Here is a 27,251-nt window from a genome sequence, read left to right on the forward strand (position 1 = left end):
TATGGCATCTCTAGACCAGGCCAGTTTGGGAAGGGTGAAGAGGAAGTCAATGATTATTTTACCCTTCTCAAGGGTAGGTGACAGTAAAGATCGTGCTGCAGTCATTGAAAAGCTGTGCTCCAGTAAGAGTAGAACTTCTGGCCACAGTGCAGTTACAACAGTCCTCGAAAAATGTTTAGTATAATTCAAAACAATACACATGAGTGGCTATATTTTTTTTTTTTTAATTTAAGCTACGCGGAGGAAAAACTGCTTTAGCCCGTGCAAGGGAAATCATTGTATGAGCTGTTTTGTGGTGATTTGGTGATGGGCTGGGGAAGTGAGTTCCTGGGCCTCTCTGCTTCTGGGTGATTGGCAGCTCCCGTTCCTCTTTGTTTAAGATGAATCCCCTCTGGGAGACTTGTTTTCTTGTGGCGTTGTGGTACTCACTTACAGGGCTGGCTTGAAGGCATGATGGATCTGCTAAAAGGAACACAGATTCAAGGTCTTACTCCAAAGTGCCTGCCTGCAGTTTTAGGGTAAAAATGCTACTTCAGGACTGGATATGTCTAAGGAAAAGTACTTGGCAAATGAAATTTAAAAATAAAAATACTGGCTATATTAGGAGATTATGCAGTAAAAAAGTTTGACTTACTGCTGAACTCCAGAAAAGTCTAGGGCTTTGTTTTTGCTGCTGATCCCCTAAACATATCTTTTTTAAGTTGTTGTTTTCCTAGAGTACGGGCTGCATTCTGAGAAGTGGTGACAAGGAAATAAAGCTTTGACTTTTAAATAAACCCCAAATGTAAAGCTCCTACTGAAATTCTGAACATTGCTAATACTGATGTGTGTCTCTGTAAGCAGTGATCAAACAATGCAAATGCTCAGTTAAACTCTCTGGCTTTCATAATTTGTCTAGTGCTCTTCATGAAAGCTGCCTTTTTTATGTGTGGATTTTTTTAAGGACTTTAAAACTTTATTAGTCATCCTTTAATGTCATAGCAATAGGAGGATATTAACTTGAATTTTGCTGCCACAGTGGAATATAAACTTTTTAAAAATTAGATTAAAACTTTTAAACTGATAAAAAAATTATTGCCTGACTTTATGCACAAGCCATAAATATGTGTCCTTGAGCAACAAGGCTTGTACTCAAAGTACAAGACTGAAAATCAGAAGGAAAAAAGGCACCAAATCTTATATCCCAGGTGCTGTAGAACATTGTATTCCTCTTTGCTATTATGCATATATATGTAATGTTAGGTGATCCACTATGGTCCAAAATTGTATCTCATGAGGAGTATATAAATCTTTTGCCAGTACTTGTGTTTACATCTCTTAGTCTGTGTAAAATTTTTAAGACAAGACAGCTCTGTTAGATATCAATGCAGTGATAGAAATGTTACAGTTTTTCCATTGTAGATAAAATTAAGTGGAGCTCTGCCTGACTCTTTTAGTATGGTTATTAATGAGTTGCACAAGCTTGTAGTAACTTAGTGGGTACTCTAACTTGGTGATCCAAGCCCTACTTAAATTCTCAGCTCTCAATCTGATTTTCTTTAGCCATAGTAAAGGTGGCCAGAAGGGCCCTTTCATTTAGTGAAATAAAATGCTCCAAAAGCTCAGCATAAGCTGAATGTGGTGAAAAAGAGGGAGCAAGAGGGGAGTACTCTAATGTCACACTACAGTGCCTGTCCTTGTCTCTGTGAGCTCCTTTTAGCTCATTTCCCTCCTGTGCTTTCTCATCTCCTTCTGTGCAAAGGCCTTAGCCCTCGTCTGTGGTGTTCCAAAACTGAACTGGAAACAGTGGTACTTGTTATGAAACCCACTTGGTCATCCTGCTTACTGAAAACTTGACTTCCTTCTAAAAATCTATTCAGTGTATGTTTTGTATTTTAGAAGCTTATTCCACTAAAATACCACCTGTTTAGTGTTGGGAAGTGCATTGAACACTGAAAGAATGAGGATTTCTATGGAACCTGAGATCTGTGCACACTGTGTTGAGGGAATTAGCCAGGAGATTTATTAAACCTAGAAAAAAGAACTGACCAGGACTTTCCCAGTTCTGTTTGTATTCTACAAACAATATTTTATTAGCACCAAATATAGTGCAATATCCTGAGCTTTGTTTGCTTTTATAAACTTGTTTAGATGATTTTTGTCTGTGCTCAGCATGGGATACAACAGGGTGATTAAATAATTCACCAGCATGACTGTAAGCAGTGGACAGCAGGGATAGTAGGTGTCAGCCACTCCCAGAGACTTGTAAACAGCAATGAAACAAAATGGCACACAAGCAGTCAAATTAGACTGCATTAAAACTTGGAATATTCTGCTTTTCCACAGTGTCCCTGCTGATCCAGGCTTGACAGTGTGAAGTGGGGAGGAGGAGTTCCTCCTTGAATAGTTGTATAACTGAGACACAGAACAAGCATATGTTATGTTCAGCTAACTGTGGGAACTTAGATGTGCTTTATAAAATGTGTTAATGACAAAAATGTTGTAGCTTCCAAGGCACCAGGCTGCTGGCATTGCTTAGTCCTTAATTGGAGGTTTATATGAAACCTCATTTTTTGAGTACTGAAACTTATGAATACAAAATAATGTGATAACCGAGACACAGCGCTGTTGGTATTTAAGAGCACATGGAGTAACCAGTCTGACTTGTGTGTATCATCTATTCTAGTGTTAATGTATGTTGTTGTATGTTTTAAGAATTACAAATTTCCAATTTTTATCTGTCCGGACTTCTTGATGTTTTTAATTCAAGTTAGTACAGGTTTAAATTTGTTCCTGAAGGTGATCTGGAAGGGATTTTTCTTAACAAATTGAGGTTATGCATGTTATTTTTATGAAGCAGAAAAACAACTTGAAAAGGCTAAAAGGAAATTCTGTTTTCATTAACCTTCAAAATATCAAGACTGTCAGCCCAGGTCTTCTGCGATTATGCTGAAGGACTGAGATATATACTGTTAGCTCCTGAATCTTAAATGAAGCAGCATATGTGTTGAATCTTTAATAAATTCATCTTTTTTTCCAAAATGTTAGACGCTGAAGTGAAGTGGGTGTTAGTAAAAACAAACAAAAGCAGAGTTTTGAGCTTCTGCCTTACTCTCTGTTGCTGCATCTCTTTCTGTTTGCTGCTGCAGTATTGTCTTCCAGTCGTTCTCTAGTTGTAATACGCCCTAGTTAGCCAAGACGCAACTTCTCAGTGTGGAACTTGCAGGGTCAGGAGCTGGTGTCTCATGGCAGCCACCCTTCTCCTCAACCTGCCCTGCTTGGCATCAACTGATGTTTGGGCATGGAAAGTTTGTGGAGTTTTCATGCTGTTCATAAGGAACTTGGTAGCAGTGAGGTGGCCAGGTAAGTAGCTGGCTCAGGGTTATCACTGTCAATTTGAGGACTCTTTGCTTGTGGGAGGTGGTAATGTTTCTCCTCCCAGGACAGAGGAGGAGAAAGGCTCGTTTTCAGCACTTGGTGGTTTTCTCCTTGTTCCAGTTTTAAACAATGACTTTGGTCATTGGTTTGTGCCATCAAACCTTTTACTGTCTGGGAAATAAGGGCTAGGAACAGTCTGAGCTCGTTTCAGGGGTCAGGCTTTCCATTTTCCCTTGAAGAGCCACTCATTCCCTCCACACAGATTGATTACAGTGGTTTGTGCAGAGGCTGTCAGTCTGGGTGTTTTGTCTTTGTGAAAGTTGCAGGACAGGTAAGCTCCATTTCCTCTGTGGTTTTTTCAGATCTGCATACCGGTTTGAGAAATTTATAGTATCTTCTGCTATTTCTTCCCCAGTTTCTTTGGGATGTTACATGTGCATTCACTTGCGAATAATGACATGGGTTTCACTAACAAGTAGCCTGACTGCAATGATGTTCTCTCACAACAGAGTTTTTCTGGATCTTCAGTATTGATCCAGATGTCTGAATGTTCCTTCCTTTGCCTCTTACTGTTCACCTGAGATACAGACTTTTTGATGGAAAGATGTGCTGGAGCTGCTATTACATGTGTTAGTGGCTTGAGATTTTCAGGAACGAGATGCACAAAAGATATTGTTTGACTTATACATTAATAGGAAATTATTTTCTCTCTAACAGGAACTATTGATTACGGCACATTAAAGCTCAGTGCAGAGTTCTGTCAATATCTTGCTTGTCTTTCTCAACTCTTTCCCCATATTTGTCTGTATTGCCTCTGCTCTCCCTGCCTCTGGTTTCTATACCCTTTCTACTGGTTGTCTTCCTTTCTCATCTCTCTTTGTTGGATGTCTTCTACTTCTGGTTTTTTTGCCAGCTTGGTTGTGTGTTCCTCCTTCTTCACTCCTTTCCCCTGAAATACACTCAGACCTCTATCAAAGCTGATACTAAGGCAATCCATGGATTTTTGTTGCAGTGAAAATCAAGTTTGAGATGACAGCCCTGTGGTCAGGGTCATGTAAACACTGTCAGGTGGGTCCTGGCAGGTTTCTGATGCATTTGGATACATTTTCATCTTGCCAGCACAGCTGGTGCGTTGTCCAAGTGGTGAATTGTCACACTTGCTGCTGTGGACCAGAGACATGACATTTGTCTTGTCTCAGGCTGTAGACTTCTGGTGCTCAACTTGATGGACTTTGCTTTTTCTCACTTGTTAAGTTCTGTGAGCAAGAACTTCTGTAAACAGGAGAGGAATAACCCTTTTGTACTCCATGGAGACTGCATTTATTGAGCATTATACCACTTTAATATGTGATCCTTTCTAAATCAATATGATAAAAAATATAATTGAATTTGTTCCACTTGGTCAGGGCTGCTTCCTTTATTGACCAAAGCAAACATACATGTGTTGGTTGTTTTTTTTTCCTCTAACTACTCTTGTAGGAGCCAGAAGGCAGTGACCTACCTTTGAAGCTCTGGCAGATAATAAAAGTGTCACTTTAAGCTGAGCAATGCTTGTTCCTGTGCAAAGCACCACGTGTGTGTCAGAGCGTAGTCCAGGAACCTTGAAGTACTGATGTGTGTCTGAGGAACTGCATTGCTTAGTAAACCTTTTATTTCTGCAAGGAAAGGAGCAGTCTAGTAGCTCTGATGAGAGAGAGGGTGAAACCCTGATTTGCCTTTTTAATTTTCTTGGGGTAGTCCACCTTTGTACCAATTTTTCTTTTTCCTGCCCACCTTTTCTTTCCCTGTAGATTTGAAGTATCAACAAAGCCCCTCTGTAGTACATGTACATAGAGACTAAACCCTTGGGAAGCCAAGTTACTCATCAGGACTAATTATTGCTTACTTAAGTACTAGTTTGTGGTGATTTTTTGGGACAAAGATAATTTTTTTCCCAGAACTGTTTTTTGCAATTTTAGCTAAAAGCAAGAAGTCGCCCACTCTAATTTTGTGACTCTTGTTAATGAGTGCAGTGTGAGGGATATGTTTAATCCTCTGAGCTGTCACCCTCTTGGTAATGTGTGCCTGGCTGGTAGGTAGAGATGAGGCTGGTAGCCAGGACAGAAAGCTCTTGCTTGTTCTCTTCCTGCAGGTGAAGAATTTGTTTATTGTCTGTTGCACTTGGCCCATCAAAACGCCTGTAAATGTCACTTTTTAAAGTGGTTTTTTTACGTGTAGTCTTCTAGAAATGCTGGATCTGAAGTGTTTCTTGGAGTTGCAAGTTGTGTGCATGCTTCTGAAGTGCTTTGAGTGTTGTATGTGCTGGTTTGTTGCCTCCATTGTACTGAGTATGACCTTGGGGTGACAACATGGATATTGATAAGTAATAACTTGGTTGTCTTACCAATTTACAGTTCAGCTTTAGCATGAATTTGTTGTCACCTCCAATTTTAACAGGGAGAGATTTGCTTACTGTTGCAGAATTAACTCATGGCCATTTGCATCCCTGGAATGTTGTGAAAGCTCTTAAGTTTTTCACCCGTGTGTTTATCTGCCTAAGAAAGTACTCTACACTTAACACTAGTTTACATGCACACAGTTTTTCAGGCCGTTACTACTGGTGTGGTGCTCTCACCACTGAGTTAACTTCGTTCTTGAAAGGGGGCAGAAGTGGAAACAAGAAGCAACTTTTGCCACTTGACTTGCAGAGTTTAGCCTGGAATCAGATACTGCTCTAAACCGGACTCTGGTTTCTGGGACCTTCTGTCTATAATCCTGATGAGTGCACTGCGAAATAACTGTTTAACTGCTCTTGTTAGGTAATGTGTTGATTGATAAGTATTTTGTCTACTTGTGCTAATAAATGCATGATTGCATAGCAATTCCTAGAGTTCATAACAGTCTTCAGAATGTCTTACAAACAAAATGAATACGAGGAGCAAGCCCCAACATAAATTTAATGTTGTATTTACCAAGAAAAAAAATCTCTTTCATGATCTATAAGGCATTTTAAATACATGAAAAGTATGCTTGTGGTTTGTTTTTCTAAGCTTTCTTTTTCCATTCCTATTCTTTTCTGCTGTTTGTGTTACATGCAGGCAGCTGGAGTTATTTCGGATGGGGAGAACAGCTGAGTACGTAACAGTTTGATTTCTTGCAAGCTTTCTGATCGTATAGTGATGCAGCATGCTCCAGTATGAGGAAAAGTGGAAATATTCATGCATATAGAGAATCTGTTCCATTGTATTTTCTTTTACTTTCACTGAGTCTTCATATTTGTGTGGATGGATGGCTGTTCATTTTTTCACTTTTTAGCTTTGTTTTGCTCATGTTTTAAGTGAGTTGCTTTTGCCTTCTGCTGGAATTTGAGGACATGATGACAGAACTGGACTATTACTCTTTTCCTGTAAAAGTGATTCTAGTTTTCTGCTTATGTGTGTCTTTTGTGTTGGTCTTCATACCTCTGTAAGCCCAAATCAATGTTTGGAATAATGGAAAAACACAAGGGAATCTGTAATGATTGTTTTACTAAGATGTGAAAACATGTGGAAATATCTTCCAAATACTAGTAGTAGGAGCAAATCTGAAAGCAGAAATGGCAGGTGCACACCAGTGGGGTATTGTACCATATTCAAGCTCAGTGAGGCAGTATCGTGGCAAAAGTGGCAGGGCTTTGCTTTAACTAGTGCTTACCACCCTGGGACAGGTAAAATTCAGATACTGCAGCTGACTGTGATCTGTGGGGCTAATGCTACGTGTGAAGACTGGTGTGATAACCTGTGCACAGCCCACCAAATTTTTGTTTATTTTTCCAGATAATGTGCATGAAAACTCTTCACTTTCTGAAAGTCCTACAGGCAAGGCTTCTGCTCAAGATACAGTGCGTGGCTTCTACAGCCCATAAGACCTGTAAAGACTGATCCATCAGGCTTAAAATGAAGGTGTCTGTTCCCTGTAAAAAAGCCAAGAATGAGGGTGTTACTAAGGGGAGCATGCAAAGAAAGATCACTGTGACTGCATCCAGCAGGGAGGGGATTCTGCCTGGTGCTTTTCCATTTTTGACACAATGGGATCTGGAGAGGATGCTCTTACTGCATCTGAGTCTAATGTCCAGCTAATGTTAGAGTGCATTTCACACATGGACCTGTTCTGCATTTTAGAATTCTCCCACCACTGAGTTCCCCCTTTCTCCTCCAACAATGTTTTTTGTCCTTCTTGGTCTCCTGTCTTTGATCAAAGAATAAGTTCTTTGTGTATCAGCAGCGTTGACCAACTCGTGCTGTCAGTGTTGAATGTCTCAGTTGTTTGGAGTTATTCTCAGAGGTGTGGTAGGATAACTGAAAGGTAACTAATTAACTTTTGTACGCTACTAAACCAAAGATTAGTGTCCTAAACAGCTTTCCTTAATTTCCCAGTTTTGAGTATTTGGGAAGGAAGTGGGGTGCTTAGGCATTCATCAGAGAGAGGTTTAGGAGGGTTGTGCAGAGTGTATTTCTCCTATTTATCTGGAGTGTTGGTGTGTGGAGTTTTTGATTTAAAAGGTATTTGTATTCATGAGGCTCCCTTCCTCCCTCTCCTTCATCCTTCCTGTGCTGTCCTCTTTGAAATCATGTTAGCATGCTTTTAGGCAGTGTTGATGATGTTTCCAAGTGAACTCCATTATCTTGGCAATGTTATGAAAAATACACTTCTAATTGTAAACTTTCAACAGCAACTGAGAAGGAAGCAGCAGAAACAGCATGATGGTAGCTGGAAGACTTTTTCCTGATGAGAGCTTCTTGCTAAAGGAGTGCTGTAGCCCAGACCCTTCTTGGTTGGGCAGGGGGCACTTTAGGAAATGGATAGCTGGTGCTGCTAACCTGGTTTTATTTTAGAAAGGGAAAGACTTGAAGAAGTAGGATAGATGTTCGAAGTAGTCTTTGCACTTCAACCTGTCAGTTTGGTTCTTGACTGTTGAGTGTTTCAGCAGCAAAGTATCTTCAAGTGGGAAAAACAAGATTATGAAAGCTCTTAAACTGAAGACTGAATATTGTAAACTTAGCATCTTACAATTGTGGAAATTTCTAACGTATTTTTAAGTGATGAGGGCAATACAATGAACTAATGACTTGCAAAATTGCACTTAAAGTATTTCTCACAACCTAGGTGTTTTTAGCATGGAGAGATATAGAAGGGCCTCAAAAAATGCCCTTGTGTCTTTTTTTCCCTTCCTTGTTATTCAATAGTCCTGTTTAGGCTAGTATGCATTTTGATTAGCATAAATTTTTAGAAAGTGTCCCATAAGGGACTGATGGTTTGGCAGATGATGGAGCAGTGGGGTCTGAGACTTAAGGAATCAAGTTGTGGGGAGCTATCCTGAAAAGAAGTTTAAGTGAATGAAGGGTGGGGAAGGTGAATTGCAAAGGCCCTGGTGGGGAGCTGGCAGAGATCTCTGCTGACTTGTACTGGACATAGTTCCTTCAGTTAGAACTCTTTATTCTCTTCTACCATTATTGAAATATACAAAAGCTGTGAACAGCTCAGTGCTTAATTTGGAGAACTACTGAGGATTTTGCTTTTGCCCAAGATTTTGCTCAAGTTTATGGATGATAACTAAGCTTGGGGGACTGGACCTCAGCTCCCAGTGGCTGATGACACATTATGCTAGAAAAGCAGGAGGCAATTAATACAGCCTTTTGAGAGGAGTTCCTGATGTACATTGGGACCTTAAACCAACAAAAACACTTCTTCAAGTGCATTCATCCAGCCACCTGTAATAATTTTGCTCCTGGCTTTCCTTCCTGTCCTGAAGCTTGATTTAAAGAAAGTTGCCAGAGGCTAAAGGTGACTAGTTGACATGACATGGCAGGACTGTGCAAAGTGGTTTTGAGATCAAGATGTAAAAACTGTGTGTGTTCTACCCTGCAGCAGTGTAATAACTTTAAGAGGCAAGAGCTGAGGGGAGGAATAACAGGAAGAGAAGGTATCTCTCCTTTCCTTGATTTTCCCCACTCTGTAAAATCCTACTGTGTGATGTGACAATCCGATAGGTTTTCTTCTTATGCTGCCTATATGCATGAATATTCAGTGATGAAACATGAACAGCATGCTTGTGCCCTGCCCCTTCAGCCGCACCCACAGCTCTCTGTGCAGTGGGTCCAGTGACAAAGAAGCAGTTTCCGTCCCTTGAGAACTCTTTGGTATATGTGAAATTCCTCAAAGTGTGATAACAATTACTGACTGTTTTTGTTTATTGTTATGTATCTTGTTATTAATTTAACTCATCTTCAGAGACTGAGGCTAAGCTACAACTTTGCTTATGGAAGACTCAGTGTATCATCTGTTCGAAGAAAATAGTACTTGAATTTATCACACCATGCATGTCGTGAGGGATATTTTGCTGAAACATGGACTGTAATGCCTCCTTTTGAAGGGGCACTGCATCCCCAAAGCTGCTTCTGCAAGCTTTTGTCAGTCTCTTGCTTAATTGAAATTTAAACATCAAGCATGTTAATGAACAGGATTATCACTATATGCTGGCATTTCACAGAATACTTTTTTGCAAAGGTAACGTGTGCTATATGCCACATATGGGCCAGTTTTTGATGCTTTTGATCAGGCTGAGCAATGTCTTCATTTGAGAACACTTCTGTTAGATAAAGTGAGATTGCTCATAGGGTAGTTGCAGTTCAGCATGAACGAGAGTTTTTTTGAGTTGTCTCTTATTTATGAGTCACTTGAGATTTCTGCCTTGTATTGACATCTATGGATGCTGTTGGGCTCATGGTGCATACATCAAAGAGACAATATCTGCCTGTCTCATGGAGCCTTGCATCCTTTAGACATGCCTCAGGGAGGCAGTTAGTGTCATGATCCCAAAGTGACTTCCTCATGCTAAACACCAGTAAGAATTGTGAGAAATTCTGGTGCCAGCTTTTATAAACATATATGCTCTAAATGTATGATTAACATTTAGGCTAATCAGCTATTTTTGGATGTTGCTTAGAGATACTGTGGTCCATGTGGGAAATCTTCGTTTGATAGTGCAGAGGTGAGATGGGATGGCTGGTTAACAAATCCAGATGGTGCTTCTGCGACAGTCTGATTCCTTTGGAAATCTCTGAGCCTGTCAGGTGGTCAGAGCTGCTGACCTGTAGAAGCTGTGTCCTGCTTCCTGGTAACCATAACTGTCTAAGTCTTTGCACGCCCTGATACTAAGCTTGGCCCAATACTAGTGAGTTACTGAATTCACTGGGTTTTTTTGACCCAGGTTATTGTACTACTGATTTGTACTTTTTGCTTCATTTTTTAAGTTAGCTAAATTGTTTGTCCCTAAGGCTGTTCATCTGGTGACTTTTACCAGCTCCCAAACCTGTATCTCAGTTAGGCTGCCTTCAGCCCCTAAAAGTGCTGCTATGATGACACAGCCACAGCTGAAGAACTTTCTGTCGTACCAGAGTTACTTAGGCTTTAGCTTGAATGACAGCTACATCTGATGGGACGAAGAAATTAGTTGAGCAGCAAAGTGAGGCATTAAAAGGCTCTTTGGAGCAGTGTGTTTCTTTCCCAGTAAAAGTAATTATTGTGCATTAGATGGTAATGGCTCAAGTGTTCAGCAATGTCATTGCTCAGCTGAGTAATAGCTTGTTATTCTTCTGAGGACAGCGTGTGCTTTGTGATTGACAAATAGATCAACCCTTGCTCCACAGGCTGGAAGTTTGGTGCTCCTCAGAGTGGTTTGGCACCTTACCATATAAAATCACTTTTGTGTAGTAAATCTTGAATGTTTCTCCTAAGCACTGAACTGTAATAAAATTGATGGACACTGCTTTTAATAAAGCTGAATAAAGCAGCATATGATTGCTATTCATTTCTATTCAATTGACTAGAGACTGACAGGAACTCTGCAGCATTTAAACTACTAAAAAGCAGGAGGCTTAACTTCGTTTTCAGTGTGGACAATCAAATTGAATTGGTTCTACTTAGGAGGGTAGAGCTGGGCTTTTTCAAGTGGCCCGTATTTTGCAGACTTGTTTTCTGCTAGGTTCTTTTCTACTCTTCCATCCGTCTTCAGGGCACTAATCTTACTGTATTGTGAAGGAATTGAAAAGGTCACAGAACAAATTTTACCTCCGACTGAAAAAATGAAAATTGAAATAGAGGTGTGGGAAGCACCAGTGGAAGAAGAAGGTGTTCCGTGATGCTGCATTCCATCTGCTTGGAATTTCAGCACTTAAATGTAGGTTTTATTAAGGATCTGGCCTGTAAAGAGCACCTTTAGCCTCATGGTCAATGACTGTGTAGAACACACACCACTGGGTAACTTCCTGGAGAGGGCTTTAATTTGATTGTCCCTTTTAGACAGGCTTTTATTGGCAGAGAGAATGAATAATGGCTGATCCTTATTTTCTTTTGTTTCAAGCATGTTAATGGTGCACTCCACTGCCTTACGGTGTGTGTATTTCACTTTAAGCTTGCAAAGATAACCTTGCATCCTGCACAGCCATACACAGACATATATTTTTGATACCTTTCCTCACTATAACTCGGCATTCTCCTTTTCTGAAGGGTTAACAAGCTAAAATGTTTCTGCAGGGAGAGGGACTCATTGGAGAGGAGCCTTTTCCTTTGTGAAAGTTATTATTAGTGTTAAGTACTATACTTAGGCTAATTTACTTGTATGTGTTAAATGTAGCAATTTTCCCCTATAAGAAGTAGTGTAATTGTTTATAAGCAGAACCGCTCTCCCAGTTCTTCTTGTTTTCCTACTGAGTAGTTTACATTAGTTTCTCTTAAATTAAACTAATACTTTTACCGAAAAGGAGAGAAAAAAAGGCATGAAAAACCCATCCAGAACGCTACAGTTCTGGTTAAGGATGCTGAGAAGAAGAGACAGTATTACAGCTTGAATTAAACATTGAAAAGTTTCCAGAAAAAGAGCTCCTTTCCATAAGGAAATGTTTTGGGTGTTTGTTTTTTTTTGACCCAACATCTAAAGGTTCATTTTGGCAGCAGCAAAGCACCTGAAATTTTAGATGCTGGGGTTTTTTTTTTGTTTGTTTTGATTAAAAATATCTTAATCTGCTTATTAGTAACGACTAAAGAGAAGTAAAGTCCTATGATGGGAAGAGGGAAAGGAGGGTGTGGACCTGATCACTGCAATTCCTTGGTGCACACTTGAGAGAACTGGAGGTTATAGCCAGCTACCAGATGGAGATACATCCGCAGCAGAAACAGTGTTTTTTGCCATTCTTTCAAAACGAAATGGGCTTTACTGCCCCAGGCAGGGCGACTTGAGAGAGCTGTGGCCTTAACTGGTTTTGTTTCTTAGCCTTTGAAGATGCTGACAGTGCTGTGGATGACCGGGACAGTGACTACCGCAGTGAGACCAGTAACAGCATCCCCCCTCCGTACCACACCACGGCCCAGCCCAACGCCTCCGTGCACCAGTTCACGGTACCCTCGCGCCTGCAGCAGCAAGGGGTCCTGCGGGATTCCTGTGCTGACTCCCTGCAAAACTATGATCTGGATTACCGGGAGCACGTGGCCGTCAGGTGAGTGCTGTCTGCTGGGTAGCTCTTCTTTTCCCGTCGTTTTGTAGCAGGGCCATGAAGCTGCCGTGCTGGCATGGGAGGGCAGATCAAGGGCTTTAAAAGTCTTCTGATAGAAACGTGTTTTGTTAGCCTTGGGACTGTGCTGTGAACCGGGAAAAACCCATGTTACACCAGATCTGGGAGTTTAGGGAGTTACCTTTAAAAGATATGCTCAACTTTGAGGTCATTTACTCTTGGCTGTACCTTCCCCTTACCTTTTGAAGGCCAGAGCACTGAGTAGTTGATTGTTCTGGTACCATTGCATGGGCATGCCTCCCAAGACAGTGAAACACAGCCTAGCAGAGTTATCCTATTGGGAGCTTCTTTCCCGGGGCAGATTTATTTTTTGTCCTGGTTTAGTTCTGGTTATATTGACTCTGCCAAAACAATGTATTCAAGAGGAAAGTTTGTAACCATTTAGTTGGGTTTTTTTGGTTGGGTTTTTTTTTGGTCCTCATATAACCCTGTTGAATTCTGTGCTTTCTCTTTTGATTTACTTTGAGCTATATGAGAAATGGTTTACTTGATCTAAATTATATTTTTGACCATAAATCATTGGTTTCACAACTGGTTTTAACTTAAGTATTGAGCATTACAGCATTAACTTATGATAATAAGTTAATAATAGAGCTGATTGTGCAAGGAGACAGCAGAAGAACTTGGACAGTGCTGGTCAGCTTGGTAAGAGTGGGTGTGTAGAACAGGCTATGCCTTAGATGTGGAAGGAAGAGGCAATTGCTTAAAGACTGTCACAGATGTGCAGAGTTTTATATGTATTATAACTGATTTGTTCTACTTTATCTCCCTTGGGAAGAATGTTCTTGTTTCCTGAAGCCTGAACCTGAATTCAGTTGTCCTCATGGGTGTATGACTGAGGCTAAATTTTGCTCTGCTTGACATATGGTCATTAATGGTAAAGGAAGAGTTTTAGTGGTAACATTTAATGTTGTTACTGTTATTGAGGTTTCAAGAACAGAGGCAAATGTGCCAACAAAATGTGTTCACTGCAGTGTGACATGTCATTCCTAGTGCTCTTTTCCTAGTCCATTAAATATCTTATATAAGCAAGTTATTCCCCTTTCCATGTGATTCTGTGCTGCTGGTTTGCAGTGGTAAAATTGCTGAAGATCTTACTGAGTGTCTGTGTAGATGAGCTGAGGCATTCTCTTTATGGAACAGCCAAACTGAACAGTGGGATTGGGCCCCCAGCCAGGGGTAGCCAATGGTGGCTGTGTATTTTTGCAATTGTGTGACTTCTTGAGGTGGTGTTGACAATACAAGTAGTCTTTCATGGCTCACCTCTCTTGGAGCCAGGGTGTTTGTGAACTTTTAACTGTATCTAAAGGATAAATGTGTTCATAAGACCTTCCAAAGAAGCACTTCTGGTTTGAATTGTTACAGAATACCAAGCTAGAATATGAATTTGTGGTTTTGGTTTTTTTTCCTGATTTCCTGAAGTATTGGTATGAAACAATCTGGACTGATAAAATTTAATGAGCTTTGTAGTCTGCTAAGGTCTAAAATTACTTTCAGTCCAGGAAGGCTGGATGGTGATCAATTCCCTCTGAGTCTTCCTGTTCCCATGGGCATTTTCCACATGCCCAACAAGATTTTTTGCTACATATTTAATCTTAAAACTTAAAAAATGCAAATAAGGTTTCCAAAGAAGCTATGTGGGATTCTCGTTCTTATCAGAAAGGTATTTCTAATAAGCTGCCTGAAAAAAAGCGTGTGGGTAGGTCTTAAATATTTTCAAAACAAAGTTGTCGCTGAGTATTGCAAAACTAAACTGTGTTTGAGTTTTGGTCCTAGCAGCAATTAATGCTGTGGACCAGGCAGTCACCTGATGAAATCAGTGTTCCTGACAGACTGCAGGTTGCAGTTCATGACAACTGGTGGTTACTGAGGAAATGATGGCTTGTAGGAAGCTGTCCTGGGCAGACCCAGAGGAACCAGACAAAGTGCTGCTAGAACCTGACTTGAATTGGGCAGAGTGTTGTCAGTGCCAAAATGCCTCAGTTGAAACTGTCCTAACACCTTAGTTTTGTTCTTACAACATTTGAGTTTGGGTGGAAAAGTTCTGAGTCTCTTTATTAACTGTTACATGTGATCATGCTCGTTTGATAGAAGTACATGAATTTTCTTCCACACTTTCCTAGGGATAACAAGCAATATTCTTACTTGTCTTTGGAGAATGTTTTGCTGCTATCAGCCAGTTTGGCTTCAGAATAGCAGATATCTTCCCCTCAGATTTCATTTATTTATTTTTTTTTAAGCACTAAGTTTTCTTTGCAATGTTCATTTTGTGTAACCATTTGTCCTCCATGTCTCCCTGCTCTTGCTCTCTTCACTCCCAAGGCGATTTGATAGCATAGATTCCACTGTGAGTGGCTGCACTGACCCAGAGTCCACATCTGAGTGTAGTCAGATGACAAGCTGCCAGTGCTCGCTAGAGAGCAGGCGCTCTCTAGATCTGTCGGATAGGTGGGTTGACCTCTCTGCTCCTGTGTGCCTGTCTCCACCCTGCTGTTGCTGCTGCTATGAAGTGGTCTTGTGATACATTTCAGCTGATGTTTGCTGTTTGCCTCCTCTCTCTTTCAGATCTGTGGTAATTAAGTACTGGGCTGATGTTGTCATCTCTTAGTCCTCTCATGTGTTGGACTTCTCATCGTTGCTTTATGTCTTGTGAAAGGGATGCTTTGTAGAAGTACAGGGGAAACACATATGGGGGAAGGCGCTCAATTGCAAAGAAAAGTAATTTCCTTTATGCCTAAATTAGCCTATTGTTGGTTCAGCATTTACAGATAATGGCTCTTAAGGCATTCATGTAGGTCCCATTGCTTTCAGTTGAGATTTGGAAGGTCTTGATCCAGTAACTATGGTGGCCCTGGGAGTCTTTTAAATTTTGTTAGCTTTTAAAAGAAAATTATTTCAATTACTGTCTTAAAATTGTGAGCAAGAAGTGTAGTAAGTGTACTAAATGTTTATAACAGGAGTCATTTGAAGTAATGAGCACCATTTCAATTAGAGTAAGTTGGGTAATACCGGTGGAAATGCAGTACTAAACCAGCAGTAGTGAAAATGCAATGACCTATTTCTTTTTCAGGCCCATCCCGATGGTGTTCTATATTGGGCTGCCCCATGCAACTCTCATGATGAAGACTCTTGTATTAGCAGTATCCATGAAATGCCTGTGTGTCTTCTGTCCTTTCCTTTCTCTTGCCCTGCTCTGATGGCATCAGGGCATACGTGCCCTCGTGCTCCATAGTTCTCAACAACGGGTGATGTGAGACAAAGCTACAGTGCATCTTTCAGATGATCATTTTGTTATTTTTACATCCACTTTCTACCTGCTTATTTTTATGTAGAATGCCAGGAGCTGTTCTTGTGAGATTCAGATAAAGAGGAAGATTTCTTGCTACTAGCCTTGGGGCTGTTGAACAATTGAGATAATCCTTCTAACCAAGGGCTAGGAATTAATCCCAAAATCCCAAGGGTCATTTCTTTGGGTTTCTGAGAAGCTTGGAATTGTTTCACGGTTTTAATCCATTCTCCCACAATGGACAAGTTGCTGGATCTGTTTAGATGCATTATAAAGGGGAAGTACAGATCCTGAAAAGCATCTTAGGCTTGCAATGGGCTAATATCCAGTGCCAATGTTTTATTTTGCCTTCTGATCCAGTGACACCCCCGAGAACTTTAATTTTGTGTTGGTACTCCAGGCCAGTAGCTGCAGTGAGAGCATTCCCAGCAAAGAGGAGTGGTGGAATAGCTGGAACTCCTCATGCTGCTGGTGTGCACGGTTTGCAAACCTGCCTGGAGTCCAGTGACTCCTGAGTTTTTACACGAAGTCTCTGCTTTGTAGCCCCCCCGGAAGACACAAAGTCATAAAGCAGAGACAAAGTCATTCTGCTTTATGAATACTGCTAAAACAAAAGTCTGCAGCATGGAGTGACCGAAATGCAGGCACAGTGTAGTGGAATGGTGCGCGTGGGCACTGTATCTCAAAGTAGTCCTGCCATTGCAATAAGTGACTTTTTTTCAGCATGCCTAAAAAATTAACAGCAGAGTACTGGTGCAGCCAAGGCTGTGTGCCTTCACTTGATCACAAAAAGCTGTTCTCCTTCAAACAAGCACTTCTAATTTTTGTGCAGCCATAACCGGTGGAATCTCACAACCCGTGCTGCTTTTTTTGACTATTTCATTGAAATGTAATGGTGGTAGATTGGCAGGTTTTCAACTTTGTTATTTCTGAATGTTTCTGATTTTAATTTTCCTTCATTTAATGCCTGTTTTACCATTACTGTTTTTCTGTCTTTTCTAGAGCTTTTTCTAAAACTGTTATTTTTCCCTTCCTGTTTTTTTTTGCTGCCTCTCTTCCTTTCCCTCCCACCCCCTTTATTTCTCATCTTAGACAAGGATCTCTAGCTAGAAATGAAAGAGTCAGGATCATTCCATTTAACTCTGAAGATGGAGAAGAAGAACAGGAGAGTAACTATGAAGAGCTAGGAAAATTGCTAATAGAGGAATTCTTAGAAAAAAATCATAAAAATAGAAGTAGGCATGAGAAAAACATTAAAAAGAAGCAGACTCTCTCAAAACGAGAACATTTCAGTCACTGTGAAAGATCAAGGTCCTGCCAAAGGGTATGTGTGGAGTCAGGATCTGTAGATGTCCCTAGGTATCCTGAGGAATATGATACAATAGATAGAAGAAGGAAAAAGAAGCTGCGATACAATTTTGGAGGGAGAGAACAAATAAACCTGCAAAGTAATGGAGGTCTGCATTTTCCTGGGGAGAAGGCAGTTTATTTCAATGGTGTGGCAACTAGTTCTGAACTAGTTGATGATTTCCCAGTATATGGTAGAACTGGAAAATATACCAGTAGATCAGAAAGTAAGGAACAGTTGCCTGCTTATCCAATCCTGCGTCCATACAAAAATGGGCTAATGGTTAAAAGTGGCAAGTTGCCCATCAAGCAGGGAATGAACCGTGAGGACTCATTTCACCTCGGTAACACTGAAGACATGAAACACATTGGGATGCCGGAGAACACTTTTGTGCCTGTGGATGTCCTTGAGGAATTTGACAGCAGTGCTTCTGATGAGTTCCAGTACTCGCCTGTTTCGGATGATGAAATGGAGGAACTGGCTACGCTTTCAAAAACGTGGTGTGATTCTGACATCAGCCATTTGAGAAACTTAACTGTTAATGGCCCTGCAAATATGGGCTCCCAAATAAAGGCTAGCTCTGATAAAAAACATAAAACTAAAGAGAGCAAGCGTGTTCATACTATGCAAGACTTGACACTGTCTCCTGTTGAAGAACCCAGCGAGGAGTACATAGACACAATGGATGAACTTCAGTGTCTGGTGGAATCAGTCTCAGAATACTTGGCTGAAAAGGAGGAAGAAATCAGCAAATTTGGTACATTGCCAGAAACCAGAAAAAATGTTGAGAGCATGCCACTGAAACAGGGTAATGCTGATAATTCAGTAGAAGCTAAAAAGTCTGAAGAGACCAAACAACCTGCTGCAGAGGAGAGTACCAAAGGCAAATCTGAATCTCTTCCAGACTTGTCAGGTGTGAAAAATACAGTAAATTCCCTGTTCAGCTCTTTCACAGAAAAGGTAGGGTCAAGCACAAAGCAGCTCACAGCATCTGTTGAAAAGCTTGTTTCTTCCACTCCAGAGAATACAGAAAACAAAAACTCATCAGAAGGTGGAATCTTGAATGTATTTTCTAATAAGTCTAAAACCGAGAGTTCATCTTCTGGAGGGGCAGCAGATAATAAAGCTGACACCAAGTTCTCCATTCAGTCTTTGCTACCATCCCCAGTGAGTGGTGATAAAAGAGCCCAGAACATAAACTCCAACAAGCCAGAAACCACTGAGGTGGACAGTAAGGCTTCTGCACCACATCATCCCCAACAATCACAAGGAACTGCTGCTGAGGGCCAGCAGAACCAACATTCGGTTGTGAATTCAGTTCTAGGCATGTTTAATCCTTTAAAGATCTTCTCTGAGAAGGAAGTGCCAAAGCAAGAAGTCATAAAGGAGGAGCACACCAAGGAGGACAGCCAGGCTGCAAAAGTTGATGAGGCAAACAGGAGTGAAACACCATCTGGACAGACGTCAGCCAGGACCAGCAGCATTGTTCCAGAGGTACAGAAAAGTGAGACTGGAAGTGAGGCAGAGGTAAACGCAAATAGCACTTCTGTGTCTTCAATCTTTGGCAGGCTCACAAACTCAGTCAGTTCCTTCAGCCTGAAAGCCAATTTTGATGGTCTCTTGGCTCCCAAGCAGCAGGATGTGCCACAGAAGCAACCAGATTTGCATCCTGTTACAAACCAACCAGCTGCCACTGTGAAAGAGGGTGCACCGACTGCCAGGGAGCAGCCTTCTGCAAATCCCTCAGGGGATCAGCATACTGCAGGTCATGGACTGGGAAACAAGCAAAACAGAGATAATGTGGAACCTAATTCACAACCTCAAGGTCAGGGTACAGCAGCTGAAAGCTTTTTCAGTCCACTCAAGAAGTCTTTCAGTCAGTTGTTGCTTCCTTCTGCTGAACAAGGGCAGAAAGAAAGTACATCTGAGCATATTAAAGGCCATAAGTCTGAGGAGGATATAAGACAAAATAGTTCATCAAAAGAAGAACACTCATTTCCTTTCACTGGGAAACTTCCTTTTTTCAGTGGTCTGGGTTTTTCAGCAAAGCAGGAACAGAAGAATGAGAAGGGAGGCTTTATTCCTTCCTTATTTAAATTTTCTTCTACAGAAAATCTAGCACCTACAAAGGACCAAAAAAGTGACCAGAGTTCTAGCAGCAGTTCTTTACCTGGAGACAGGAACAGGAATTCAGAAAATACCGTTTCATTAAAATCTAGCTCAGTTCCAAATTTATCAGACAATAAGGAGGAACTTCTACAGAGAAGAACTGCAAATAAAGAAAATCTATCTACTGGCCAAGGAAACAGAGAAAAGCACCAGGAGAATGGCTCTGCTACCATTAAGGCTGCAGAAGAGCAGCAGAGAACCAAGAGTACTCAGGAAGAACCTAGAAATGTAAAAGAAGGACTGATGAAGGAAGGACTAAATGACAGCTCAGTTGAATCCACCTCTTCAGCCAGAGGGCCAGAAGCTGCCAGTGCAGATGACACGGAGAAGAAGCACGCACCAGGTTTTCTTTCCGGGTTCCTTCGCATTTCTTCCAATGAAAACACAGCCCATAACCAAGACCTAACTGCTAAAAGTGAGGATGATGGCCAGAAAAGCACTTCTCCTGGATTATTTTCTGGCTTATTTAGGTTAGCTTCAAATGAAAACTTGTCTGAATCTAAGCAAGAGAAGGTGAAAACAAACTCTCTGAGCTTCATGAAGCTCTTTGATAAAGGTGAGGATTCTAGCTCGGAGACAAAACCCAGCAACTCAGGAATGGCTTCTGACAGTCAAAGCAGCACTGGAGAAAAACAGGAAGCTTCCAGCTTCTTAAAAAATCTCCTGCCTAAACCAAAGGAGAAGCAAGATCATGTGAAAACAGTGGAATCTTCCAAAACTACTGACCATCTGTCCAGTGCAAAAGTAAATAAAACAGCTGAGCCACATGTTCCCCACTGCGGGCATCCTGTGCAACCTGAAGCTCTAAATATGCAAGACAAGGTGCAGGACTTATCTGGAAAGCCTAAAAATAGTAGACATATTCCTCATCAGGATGCAGAATCTAGAGTAATTCCAACTCCTTTAAACAAAGGATCAAATGAATTTCTTAATTTGACTAATAAAAGCTATAACCCTACGGAGCAGTACTCAGTTTATCAGGAAACAAGAAGCCATTCTGGCTTTGAATGGGAATATGAAATGGGGGAACTGGCTGACACTCGTGGAATAGCAGTTCCAGTTTACTACGTGTTAAACCAGAACCCTGTTCTGCCCCCTCAGTTCCTGGACTGGCCTGAAAATGATATGGTAGTGAATCTGTGTAAAAAGGATGGGAATGCAAATGTGATGGATTGGCAGACTAATGCCAATTTTGATGGACAGAGTTTAGATTTAAGTGCAATGTCATATGAGTCATTTGACCAGTTAATGTTTCAAGATGTTTGTTCAGAAGAAAATGATGCATGGGCTGCTAATTCTGTGAATGAAAGTTATAGTAACTTTCCACCCTTTGAAAGAGATGGCAGTTACTCATTTGAGGAACTGCCCATGGATTTAAGCTACTCCTCTGGCTGTGATGGAATGATGTGGACACTAATTGACCAAGAGACTTTAAGTATGGATGAGAGCTTCATGTACTCATCCTATAGCCGGGAGTATCAGGAGTGGATAATGATGCTTGAGCAGGGCATATGGTGGCCGTCAGAAGATGGTGATTGTGGATACTACATGTACAGTGATAGCCAGTATGTGTATTCACTGCTCACTGATCCCACTGGACAGTATGTCTACGTGTGCGCTCCTGAAACTTATTCTTACCCGGACTGCTGGGATTATAACTTTCAGATGGATTCCATTCCAAGAGCTGTGCTAGAAGACAACACAATTGCTGTTTGTGGTTTTAAAGTCCCTCTTGGCAGTGAAGATGAGCTGTTTTGGTTTGCTGAAGAAGAGTCTCTAGATGACTATACAACAAATAAACCCCTGGATTTGTCGGTAGCTCTGCAGAGGAGTGATCAGCTAATGAACATGAATTTGGAAACTTTCTCACAAATGTTTGAGGAGTCTATTTATTATCAGAGGGAGCAACCATTAGACTTCTCAGGTTATAAACTTCAAAAACTCAAAGTAGATTTTAGACCTGAGAAGGAAACCCTGAATCATTCAGAGGAGCCTCCATTAACCCTTGATCTCAGAACACATTCCAGAGCAGCTTTCAATAAATCCCTGAGTAAGGAAGTCCACACCAAGGAAGTCGAGAAAGCTGTCCCTGTGACAACTTCTGGGAGTGGGTCATCAGGATTCTTTGGTTTCCAACTGTTTCAGTCTACTCCTAAAGCTGAGGAAACTGTAGCATCTACTGAAAAAGTAACAGAAACAAAAAAGACAGAGGAAGATAAGAAAACACCGGTGAACAAAGTTAGCTCTTTATTTTCTGCTTTGGGTGGACTAATTGGAAAGTCTTCAGGCCCTGGCCCTGAGACATCAGAAGATTCTACCTTGAAGAGGACAGACACACAGTCAATATCATCTGAAAATAAAACTGATGTTTTACCACTTACACCAAATAGAAAATTGGATGAGGCACAGGCAGGGCAGAAGTTTCCTGTTACATCAGAACTGAGAAGGAATGCCTCATCAGAACTTAATTTGGAGGCTGCTAGAAAGGAAAAGCCGGAATTAAATCAAACGGAAAACATCCGTGTTAAAAAACCAGGATTAACAAGATCTCCCTCTGTACTGAGCCAGACTGCTCTAGACAGCAGGCCCATACGAGAAGAGAAACCTGTCAAAACAACACCAGCTTCCAAGCATCTTGAAAGGCACGCAAACGTTAGTGAACCTACTCAGTCACAGCCAAATCAGAGCCAACCAGCCACTGAGCCTGAGGAGACATTATTTAAAAGTGCTCTGAAATTGTTCAGTCTTGGAGAAGATTCTCCTGCTAGCTCAACTGCCAACAAACCCCAAGCTTCTGGATTTTTTGATTTCTTTAAAACACAGGTGAGCAAAGCACCACAGCCATCACCAGATTTGAAGAAAAGTCAAAGTGATAAACCAGAAGAGGTGAAACAGCCAGAACAGAAGGAAACCTCTGGCATCTCATCACTGTTTGGATCCATTGGAGATCTCTTCAAAGTGGAGCCTGTGTCTTCTCAACCAACCTCAAGCACTACAACTCTTCCAAAAACCAATAGCAGAACTGTGGCTGAGCCGAGACAAAAAACTGAGAAGTCTGGGGGCCTTCAGAGTGCCAGTATGCCGTGTCTGTCCTCCACCCCTAAGGAAGAAGTGAGAACAGAAGGTATGGACAGCCAGGTCTCTCCTAGCCCTGGGGTGCAAAAGGAACAACAAAGCAGAAAAGCTGTGGAGGGGCCTCCTGAGAGTAAAAAAGTGCCTCCTGGAAATGCTTCACAGAAGCCAATGGGTGTAGGTCCCAGAATAAGCCAAGTGAGCCAGTCACCTGTGCAGCAAAGCAGCACACCCACAGTTACACCAAAGCAACAAGCAGGAGATCGCTTAGGAGACACAACCAATCGGACAAAACCAAAGCCAGACCAGACACCTAAAGAGTCAGGATTCAGTTTGCCATTCAGCTTTTCTGACATCACTGCTCCGAAATCACAGCCAGCCAGTAAGAGCATATTCTCCTTCTTCACTGGATCGGATGAACCAAAGCCTTCAGCACCTGCTGCTGCTCCTGCTGGCGGGAAGCAACAAGAAACAGAGGGACTGTTTCATCTGCCCTCCTTCTTCTCCAGTGGTCCATCTGCTGAGAAGAGCGTTCCTCAAAGAAGCACTAGCTTTAGCTTCTTCAATTTGACATCGTTTTTGGATGAAAAGCCTCAAACTGCTCCAGGACAGGATAATAACACAAAACCAGCTAAACCAGTGAGCTCTAAGCCACCAACTGCTCATAGACAGGAGAGTAATACAAAACCAGCTAAACCAGTGGACTCTAAGCCACATGTGAAACAAAGTGTTTCCACTGACTCTGGTGTCAAAAGCAGCAGTTCTACCAGGCAACAAGATGCAGACAATAAAAAAGAAGTTGATGATATTATTGCATCAGTGACTGGCAAACAAATATCTAATGACCTCAGCATCCCAGAAAATAAATCAGAAATGCTGGCAGTGGAAAATGTGAAAAATGTAGAAGGAATTGCTGCAGTAGCTGAAGAGAGTGACTTAGAAAAGCTTCCACAGACAGATGACACTGCAGTAACCAATTTGGCTGCTTCTGATCCTTGCCTTCAGACTCCCAGTGTGCAGGAAGGTTCTCAGACTATTTCCCTAGAGGCAGGAGAAGATGGTTTGCGTAATACAGAAAAAATGGACAGTCTTGAATTTCCCATTGATAAAGAAGAGCCTTATTCTTCAAAAGAGCAAACTTCTGAAAAGATGGATAATAGCATGGCCTCAGGTGATAAGATGGATTCCCAGGGTCTAAAAGACTTAAATAGTACAAGTGACATCAAAAATGAAGCGATCTCTGAAGAAGTCTGTGTACAGCATGAGTTGCCAGAACATAAAGTACCTGAACAAAATCTTGGTGACATGTTAAAACAGGCACAAGAGCCAGAACATAAAGTACCTGAACAAACTCTTGATGACAGGTTAAAACAGGCACAAGAGCCAGAACATAAAGTACCTGAACAAACTCTTGGTGACAGGTTAAAACAGGCACAAGAGCCACACACTCCTCCTAAAATGCCAGAGGCATCTAATTTTCAAAACAAACCTAAGGAACCTGAGAGTGATAAATCAGTTCTGGATTCTTCAGTTGAAATGTTTTCAAGTTTCATGACAAAAATGAAACCGCCTAAAACATTTTCTGGTTTCTTTTCACAACCTCAAGCTACTGCACCTCCTCCTGCACAGAAGAGAAGCTCTTCTTTCTTTGGTTTCTCCTCCCTCCCAAGTGCCCCAGCACCAGCTTTCACAAATGATCTCTTTGGCATCTTCAAAGGTCCAAAAGAACCTCCAAAAGAACCTCCAAAAGAGATGCCTCCAAAATCCACCCCTAAACCTCAAAGCAGTAGTGTGAAAGATGTCACTGGGTCTGTTCCAGCAAAAGACACTAAGGAGACAGAAAATACAGATGCAGCCAGAGAGTCTAAAAGAGATGTCTCAAGCTCTGTGAAGAAGGATGTATTATTACCTGTTTCAGCAGAAGAGAACTCCACAAATGAGTCTCCTGTGAAAACAGAAGCTGAGTCAAAACAGAACTCGGAAACCTGTAAAGAGGAACCTTTGAGGATCATGCCAGAAACTGGAGTCTGTAGTGAGGAACAAGCCCCTGAGGTTCTGCAGCTCAATAATGAAGCACAACCCTCTGAGGTGGTAGATACTCAGCCATACCAGTCTGATCTCAGGGATGCAGTTAATACAGTGCAGGCTGAGGCCACTGACCAGACTGATGTAGGTACTTCCCGACTAGATACGGGGTCTTCAGATGTAGCAGAGGAACAAGCTGCTCCTGCAGACAAGGCTGCCTTTGACGTCCTTCCCTCTGACTCTACTAATGAGCCCGCACTGGAAATGGAAGCCCCAACTAGTGGGGCAGACACAAACCTTTCCCAGTTAGACAAGAGTGCTACACTTGAATCAGAGGCTGCTGTTACAGGGGAACAGGTCAATGCTGGTGTTGATCAGCAGGACTTGATCAGTAGCAATGATAGAGAACCCACAGCTCCAGCTGATGAGCCCAGTGTTCATCTGCTTCAGCCAAATGAAGATAAGACAAGTGAGGTAGAACAGCAAACTGCCAAAGAGGAGAAACATTTAGCAATTGATGAAGTGCCTGCAGAAGGGATTGCTTCCAAATCTGACTTGAAGAAACAGGATAATGTCCCTCCGGATACAAACAGTAGTAAAAATGTCTTTGAGATACCAAACATACCCAGTTTGCCAAAATTCAGCTTTATGTCATCTTCTGATAGCGGAAAGCCATTTGGGTCATTCTTCTCTCAGCAGCCACCCTCTGTTAATAAAGCAGGAACAGATCAGGGCCTCATGTCCAGTTTTAAGAAACTTTCTTCATCTCTGTTTGAAGGAGGTAGTGAAGAAAAGGTGAGTAAGCCAGAGAGTGCCCAAGGAGCAGTATTTGGGAAAAAGCTAGATTTCTCCTTTCCCTGGCAAAAAGACATCAGGGAGACCTCTGCCAAAAAGGAACCAAATGTGCCACCACAGGCTTTGTCAAAACCAGATGACAAGGTGTTAGGAACAGTCAGTTCAGATGAAAACTCAAAATCTGCAGTTTCAGATCAACTGACAGATGCAAATATAGAAGTAAAGTTGTCTTCAAAGCAGCCTGACGCTGTAGACAATGAACTTTCCGAAGAGCCATCTGGTGCAAGCACTGTTGATGATACATCCAACAAAGAGGTGGGAGAGAAGTTTGGTAAGGAGTCAGAAGATCAGCAGAACGTGATTTCAGGTGAACTGCAGAAAGAAGATCAGGCAGAAGAGCGTGTGACAGAGAAGCTCGAACTGGGAGAAACTGGGCTCGATTCTGCTCCTGATGGAGCAGTGCTTCATCCCAACACACTGGCTGCAGATCTGCAGAGCGTGGAACAACAGAATGAGAAAAGGCTAGTTACAAATGAGGCATAATAAATGGGTTTTGACCATTTATAATGCAACACTGCAGCAGTAGATAATGGCCTTGGTGTCTGATGTTTGTAGCTCAGTCCCATTCCCTATCTGTTGTCAATGTTTGTCACAGAGGTTATGGCAAACTGCAGTTGCTAGTTATGTACAAGCCCTTAGACCATTTTCTCACCCTTTTCCACTTTTCTTCTGTAAGTGTAATTGAATTTCCTGTGTTCTTATACCGTGTGCCACTGAATGAAATGCTTTTAGTGCTGATTTCAGTAGCCTCTCAGAAGTATTTGTGTGTTAATTCTGCTGCATATGATTCACTTTGCTTTCTTGTTTAGTGATAATAATATTGTATTTGCCAAGAAAAAACTAACAGTGGGTAGAAAGCATTGGTAGGAAGGAGCATTTTGTTTTCAAAATGCAAGATAAAGGCTTTTAGTGAGAAATTTAACTTACTGATGATGCATTATAGAACTACTTAGGTTCATTTCGTATTCTGAATATATTAAAACATTATCAGGGATATCAGTGAAGGTATTCTAATGCTTGCTTTTCCTAAAATCTGTGAGAAGGTTATTTCATGCAGTTATGAAAACCACTAGAGGAAGGTATCAGTATTTCATGAGGCTGTATTAAGTCCTCTGCATGTGTTAAGTTACAATCGCTTTCAAAAATCAAAACAGACTCTCACTAAACTTACATATTTCTGTGTAATATAAGGGAAACTTGTTCCTCTGATCACACAGCTGCAACTCTACACTCTTAAACTTCCTATCTGGCTTCAAATTCTCCTAAGACTACAAGAGAGAAATATGAATGCTGCTTTATTCTTGGACGTAGTTTTCCTGACTGCATGAGAAATTTCCATCTGCTGTATTTTTTTTGAGGATTCTAGGAATTCAGTCCTGAAAGTGGTGTCTTGAATCACAGAGATCACACCCCTGTGGCTCTGGGTTTTTTTATATAAAACAAATTATTGAGAAAGCTCCATTAGAGTGAGACGTGTGGCTTTCATTTGAAAAATTGCTCCACTTTTGTGAAAGGTTTTAAGTTGAAAGTCTTGACAATCTTAATCTTGACT

General features: G+C 41.4%; 1 protein-coding gene across 3 annotated transcripts in view; it reads left to right on the forward strand.

The window, feature by feature from the left end:
- The window catches only part of UNC13B (unc-13 homolog B), a 225,750-nt gene that overhangs the window by 50,133 nt on the left and 148,366 nt on the right, over positions 1–27,251 (forward strand). For 2 of the 3 annotated variants that reach the window (XM_027670397.1, XM_027670399.1), the window contains exon 8: positions 12,647–12,869. In XM_027670397.1, coding sequence (XP_027526198.1) covers positions 12,647–12,869 — 223 coding nt within the window. Of the gene's footprint in view, positions 1–6,434; positions 6,471–12,646; positions 12,870–27,251 lie in introns of all 3 variants that reach the window. The other variant, XM_027670396.1, reaches the window with a different exon arrangement.

This window comes from Neopelma chrysocephalum, unplaced genomic scaffold (assembly GCF_003984885.1).
Source record: "Neopelma chrysocephalum unplaced genomic scaffold, ASM398488v2 Primary Assembly neopelma1_96845, whole genome shotgun sequence".
NCBI classification, from domain to species: domain Eukaryota; kingdom Metazoa; phylum Chordata; class Aves; order Passeriformes; family Pipridae; genus Neopelma; species Neopelma chrysocephalum.